The 6,746-nt window shown below is 46.1% G+C and overlaps 1 protein-coding gene across 2 annotated transcripts; it reads right to left on the reverse strand.

Annotated features, from left to right (window-relative positions):
• Nucleotides 1-772: 772 nt before the first annotated feature.
• On the reverse strand, nucleotides 773-6,439 carry LOC111857233 (neurensin-1-like). 2 transcript variants are annotated; one of them, XM_023837867.2, is made up of 5 exons: nucleotides 6,211-6,439; nucleotides 5,984-6,072; nucleotides 5,045-5,089; nucleotides 3,810-4,029; nucleotides 773-1,377 (listed from the first exon to the last, which is right to left on the reverse strand). In XM_023837867.2, the coding sequence occupies exons 4-5, from the start codon at nucleotides 4,005-4,007 to the stop codon at nucleotides 1,018-1,020; spliced, it is 558 nt and encodes a 185-aa protein (XP_023693635.2). In that variant the 5' UTR covers nucleotides 4,008-4,029; nucleotides 5,045-5,089; nucleotides 5,984-6,072; nucleotides 6,211-6,439; the 3' UTR covers nucleotides 773-1,017. The 2 variants fall into 2 exon arrangements, with proteins under 2 accessions (XP_023693635.2, XP_023693637.2); XM_023837869.2 differs by lacking the exon at nucleotides 5,045-5,089.
• Between the last annotated feature and the right edge of the window lie 307 nt (nucleotides 6,440-6,746).

The following is a 6,746-nucleotide window of genomic DNA, read 5'->3' on the forward strand; positions in this document are numbered from 1 at the left end:
CATGTGGTTGTCTATGAACCCCTCTGTCTCGTGATTGAATCCCACCCCCTCTGTTTTAGTATTGTTCCCCAGTTTTTCATTGGTATCAGATTTTCTAGTTACTGTGGTTTGTTTTCTGTTTTTGGTTTCTGGCTTTGTGCTCTGCTTGTGTTTTACCTGTCTTTCTCATTCCCCCGTGTTGGATTCTGTTTCCTTGATTCTGTCAGTCTTAGTTTCCCCCTCCCGGTCCTTTGATTTAATTATTAGTTTAATCTTTGGCCTGTTTTCCCAGTCTTTGTTAATTAGTCTCCCCTGCCCTGTGTTAGTCTTCTTACCCAGTTTAGTTTCAGTATTTAAGTCCCTTCCTCAGTTTAGTTCCCCAGTGCTTTGTTGATTTTGAATGTTCTGCAGATTGCAATTATTAATGTTTGGTGTTAGATGTACAGGTATGTTCTGCTTACATGCCCCGTTTGTAATTAGTCTTGTTTATCCCCATTTACTTTTGACCCATCGAGGTCCTTTGTTTTGTTAGTGTTTTCTTGTGTTTTTTAGTTCAGTTAATAAGCCCTGTTTGTCCTTTGAACCGCAAGTGGGTCGTTCACCATTTGTGCCTGCACCATGCCTCACTCCCGCGCCTGAACCGCCTCGTTTCGTGACCGCTGTATGCTACCTGTGGTCCCCTGTGCTGCTCTGTGTCACCCTGTGCTGCATTGCACTGCTTTCTGCTGCCCATGGTTCCTTGCAGTGTTCTTCAGCTATGGACTATAACAGATTCTGATGGAACTGCACAGTATTCAGACTTGCGTTTTTATTAAAAACAAGGCATGTGCAAAAAAAGCGCATTTTCACTAGGACACAACTGTACATATTTCACTTTAAGAATCCCTGAATGAAAAGCCACGTCCTTTCAGATCAACTTACTTATAATGCTGTAGATAAAGGTGCTCCTTGACGTTTGGACTAAAGAATGGACAGATGGGACATGTGCAGGTGACATACTGTATGGAGATGGAGGCTGAGCCCTTCTGCCCCGGCTGCTCAGGGGCCTGCTTTGGGCTGCGTGCTAAACGTCTGGGACAGGCTGGAGGGCAGCATGGAGTGGATGGGGGATACATTGGCTCCCTGCGGCTTGCCGGGACAGAGCCCCCTGCTGTCGTCCCCGGGCTGGCCAGCACGCCGCGTCAGGACACAGCCCAGGAGCACGCCAACGCCAAGCCCCAGCAGAACCCCCCCCGCCAGCTGGCAGGCCAGCAGGACCCCGTTGTGTCCGACGGCGCGCTCGTCCACCAGCAGCAGCTCGCTGTCCCCGAAACCCTCGATGCGTGGGGGCAGGAGCAGGCCGGCACCCAGCGCCAAGGAGCCCATCACTGCCAGCAGAACCCCCACCGCCAGGCTGGCCTGGAACAGGGGGCAGAGTGTCACTCGCCCCGAGGCAGGCAGAAGCATCCTTACGTTCCCATTTATTTAAGCAGACGGCATATCACACGCATACGGGCCGGCAAAGAGGCGACCGGGCACAGGTGTAGCTACTCCGCCCTTTGATGTGCGGGTGGCTTAATGGGTTGGGATGCTGTGCCTGTGATTGGACGGGTGTCAGATTCCTGAGGTCGGTAGAGTGATTTCATTGGTGGGCCTTTGAACAAGAACCTTTACCTCAATTGCCCCTGGGATTGGCAGACCCAAACCAATTGTAGGGCTCAGTGTTATGGCAAAATATTTAATATTTTTTTCATATGAGTTGATATGGATAATTATTGTGATATGATTCATTTAACATTATTTACAATAATAATTGAATATTACTTTGCGCGGTGTCCTGTTTTGAACCAATTTGGGTGTTTTTATGGTTGTGTTTGTACTTGTGGTCCATTGCCAGTCCAGACAAGCAGTCACAGAAAGTGATGCCACTTCATTGTGATGCAAAACTTGTCGCCGATGACAAGTTGGGTCTTAAATCATAACACATTTTTACTGAGCAATTTTTATACTTGTATCGAGGAAAATTATATTGCAATAATTATTGCTATCATTTTATGTCACTCAATTATATGTCACTTTAGATAAAAGTGTCTGCTAAATAACTAAAAATGTAAATGAATGCCCAGGTACAAGTGTTAGTACTGCTGGAGCAAGAGCTTTTCGATCATGGCAAGAACAATACCGTAAATAGCTAAAAAGCATACGTAAGTACACTCAATGACAAAAAAATGAAGCACCCAGAAGTAATGGTCCGACCTGGATGTAATTTGGTACATGTGCAGACCAACGACTGGTATGGAAATGTTCTGATTTGCAAGGAGCTGGCACCTCTAATCACCAGACATAGAGGATGCCTCGTAGACGCATTAAACAGCATTACCAGCACATAATGGAGTTTGATGGGGTCGCATTGTGGATTTGCTTGAGGCTGGATGGTCGTATTGTGCAATTGCCCAGCATGTGGGGCATGCAGATGTCACAGTCGCCTGATGTTGGACCAATGGGCATGTGAGGACACCCACACACATCATGAAGGTTCCTGTCGCCCAAGACAGACCACACCAAGGGAGGATCGTCATATTGTGCGGCAAGCATTACAGAACCCCATGACATCTGTGCCCGACACTCTCTACAACACCCCGTGCCATACCACACCGCATCTCAACAACTGGCATCAGCCGGACTACGGGTTCACTGCCCCATCCATAGGCTGCCGTTAACACCAGCGCAGAGACGGCTGTGTTTGGAGTGGTGCCGTAACTGGGAGGCATGGACTGATGATGAGTGGCGTCGTACCATGTTCAGTGATGAGTCTTGGTTCTGCATTACTGCAGGTGACCGTTGTGTGAGCGTATGGCGGCGCTGAGGGGAGAGGACCAATCCTGCTAATACTGTGGAGAGACACACCGGCGTTACACCTGGGATCATGGTGTGGGGAGCCGTAGTGTATGACATCATGGTGGGGGAGCCGTAGTGTATGACATCATAGTGGGGGAGCCGTAGTGTATGACATCATGGTGGGGGAGCCGTAGTGTATGACATCATGGTGGGGGAGCCGTAGTGTATGACTTCAGTCTTCAACGCCTGTCCACACATGGCACATGTGTCTATAGACCGCCTGCGTCATGTTGAGGTCCTCCTGTGGCCAGTCAGTTCCCCTGATCTTTCCCCAGTTGAACATGTGTGGGATCAGCTCAGAAGTCAACTCAGACCCAGTGCCAATCTGCAGGATCTCGAGGGCCAGTTACAACAGCTGTGGGTCGACTTGCCGCAGGAGAGGATACAGCGGCTGTATGACTCCCTTCCGCACCACATCACTGCATGTATCCAGGCCCGGGGTGGGGGGGGGGGGTTAGGGGGTGCCACACCCTACTGACATGGGACCAGCAGTGTGTCCATACTGCCAACTCTGTTGTCTGTTTGATCTGGTATTATAATTGCGATACAGTCATATGCACCATGTGCAGATTCATTTCATTTCCACCACTCTGTCTGGGTGCTTAACTTTTTTTGTCACTGAGTGTATGTATAAACCAGGGGTGTCAAACTGCAGTCCTGGGGGGCCGGAGCCCTGTGTAGCTTAGTTCTTTCCCTGTTCCACCACAAATGATTCAACTCAACTGCTATATGGTAATTAGCACAAGAAGTTGAATCAGGTGTTTTAAACAAGGGGAAACCCAAAAATGTGCAGGGCTCCGGCCCCCCAGGACTGGAGTCTGACACCTGTGGTATAAACTGATAATTTCCTTATTGATACTGTATTTTCTGAGGTCAGGGACTGATAAGCAGTAGTACGGTGGAGTAATGGTATATACTGGCCATATTGGCCGTACTGGCTATGCTGCCCCTACCCTCCAAAGGAGCCAGAGCCATAGTCCCCAAGTCAGGGCTTCTTCCGCTGACTCCTCATCGTCATCGTCATCGTCTTGGGCCCTGGAGAAGGCACAGTCCTCGTAGAAGAGGTGCAGGTAGGAGCGCACGCCAAACGACTGGTTCGCAGCGCCAGGTGCGGCGGAGAGGAGAGGACAGCAAGGCAATTCGCTCCCCATGTGGCAAGCTTGTACTGTGGATCTGTAACAGCCAATCAGAGCCAGGCTGCAGTCAGCAACGCTTGAGAGATGGCGGAAAACCAAGCGCGGCTACCCTGAGACCGCATGTAGCTAAGAATCACAGCCAACACGCATACACAGATGTGAGGGGTGGCCGCGGCCCCCCTAGATTGAACCCTGGCCACCCTATTGGCCACCCCCATCGTATTTGTATTTTTGTGGTCAAATTTGTGGTTGGTTTCATTAAAAGAAATAATTCGTAACCATTTCTCTGTGCCCCTGATGATATACTATAAAGAATGAGCTCATAGTGCTGTTGAGCTAAACATGTGCTCTCAGAACAGGAGTAATGCAGAAGTTTGGGGATCTTCTACTTAATGTAAACGTCTTACCTTAACTGAAAGAAATTGGTATATTAAATGTGTATTTGATAATTCCACCACTGCCTCAATTATAAACAAAGTAGAGTTATAGCGTTTAGATACCTTAAATAGTCCCATTTTTTCTAGATGCCTTATATTCATATTTAAATTTATGTACCCCCCTAAAATGGCCTCTGCTCCCACCCTCACCACCCCATGGTTCCACCACTGCCAACACGTCTGTCATGTTTCTGTTGCTCCGGACGACGGGAGTCGTTTGAGTCGGAAAGTTTGCTGTCTTTTGGTACCTGACACACCTGAACCAAAGGGCAGTTACTACTTTGTGTTCTACAGATAGCAGGCAGGTGTTTGTGCTGGTAAAATCGGTGTATTACTCACAACAATATTAGTACTATTAGTAATATTTTCAGCAACTTACAGGAAATGTGTCTTAAGGAGAGTTTTTACACTCTGGTGTAAGCACTGGCAAATATTTATGAATAACGTGTCAAGATTTGTCGCTCTCATGCAGCCTAAGTAAAGCTTAGTCAGATGCAGAAATTTAGCAATTGCTTCTTGGAAGTGCTTGGCACACGATTCCGCTGCTCTTTGCATTTAGTCAGCTGGCACTTGGGCTCATTATTGTAAAAGAAAAACCGTACATTGAACACTGACCGGCTATCAAAGCCAGAAGGGCAGAATCAGGTCTTCAAAAGCAGCCTGCAAAATCAGCAAGAAACAGCACTATGAGATATGGATCATGACATCACAGAGGAAAATAATGAGTAAAGGAGCCACAAAATAAGTCCTGAAAAGCAATATGGACATTCATGCTGACTGCAATTTTAAGATCCCAGTACCTGTACAAACCAGGGTAATATGGTAATAACTAATTGAAATAATTCAGTCAAACAATAATCCATCCGAATTTGTATTTGAATATCTGTATAGATTTGTATGTCTGCATAGATAAGCAATCATTGTAAATAAAAAAGGATTGCTTAGTGCCCTATGTTCTTGTGATGTTTGTGGTGGAAGTAAACATGTCATCTTTACATATATGCCACCCCTCCCCACATAAAAATGGAAGTAAAAAAATGCGAGCCAGAAGGAAGTTATGACTCAGACCGTTCCGCTTGTGTAACCCCATCACCATGTTCCTAACCCCAAACAAATGGACGGCTAGGATACTGGTGTAACTGCACACCCTGTCAAAATCTCCTAAATCTAATCCCGCGAAACACCTGTAGCATTCAATTAATTTCAAACAGCCTACTCATCATGAAACTACACAAACTGCTCAAGAATGATCAGTAACCAAAGTTTATTACTAATGCTTTGATGATCATCTGCAATCGTAAAGCGCTGCGGAATTTATTTATTCAAAATTTAATTGACGAGTGGAAAGTGCTGGGTCATATTCCGTTATGAGCAACTGCAACATATGTATTATCATTCATTTCACGAATGTTGACACATCTGTCGGATTCCTGACTGATGGGCTCATACAGATGTACATTCAGACAGAGGGGTAACCGAGACAGGGGGGTTATAATGAGGAACTCGTGAAGCATAAAGAGGACGAATGGATGCATGGACGGATTATGCGCTTACCTGTGAATTGAGATGTTGTTCTCTGTCGCGTCACAGGCAGTCTGTGTATCTAGACAAACACGCCTTTCTGGCAATCAGATTAGGCGAAGCTGAAGAGAAAAAGCCGAGATCCGGCGTTATTTACTCCGGAGCACCGGAGCTGTCGGACACGCACATCTAAAGTCCGCCGCGGCTGTTTCTGAGTGGTGAAATGGGATAGACGTGGGAGAGAACAGGGCGCTGCAAACCTTTCGTTCAGTTGCTCCTCAGGGTTATACGACGGAGATCTGCCCACTGTTGCCTTAACACAGGAGTGCTGTATAAGTTAATAAGCAAGTCATCTATGGATAATAAAGCCATGCAGTAATTAATTTTTTATTTGTGGAACTTCGGGTGTTTCTATTTGCAGTTAAGCGAATGGCAAGTCTAGCTATAGTAACATATATTAGTACAGAATGTGCGTTTAAGTGTAACGTGTTTTTCAGTTGCTTTTGATTAGTTGCGTAAATGTAACTACGTGTTTGCTGGAGAAAAATTCGCCATAACTTTCCGTAAAACTAGCTTGTTATTCTCTCTGAAATATTCAAATTTAAGGTCTTTCATTAATGAATCCCCCCAGGGAAGAGCACATTTCCTAGCTATATTACATACAACGAACTCTATTGCTGAAAGAGCACATGTGAATTTATTAGGACATATTAGGAGACATTCTTGTATTATCAGAGTTAATAAAATAAGAGACCAATTTCATGACCCCCCTTAGCAAGACCCCCAAAAGCATACT

Source organism: Paramormyrops kingsleyae, chromosome 8, assembly GCF_048594095.1.
Source record: "Paramormyrops kingsleyae isolate MSU_618 chromosome 8, PKINGS_0.4, whole genome shotgun sequence".
Lineage (NCBI taxonomy): Eukaryota > Metazoa > Chordata > Actinopteri > Osteoglossiformes > Mormyridae > Paramormyrops > Paramormyrops kingsleyae.

Bases quoted from the DNA above. Each gene is read 5' to 3' on its own strand.
- LOC111857233 (XM_023837869.2), bottom strand. From the start codon at position 4,007: ATGGGGAGCGAATTGCCTTGCTGTCCTCTCCTCTCCGCCGCACCTGGC. The intron at 1,378-3,809 runs GTAGGGGCAGCA...CCCCTGTTCCAG, and splicing joins GGCTCTGGCTCCTTTGGAGG to GCCAGCCTGGCGGTGGGGGT.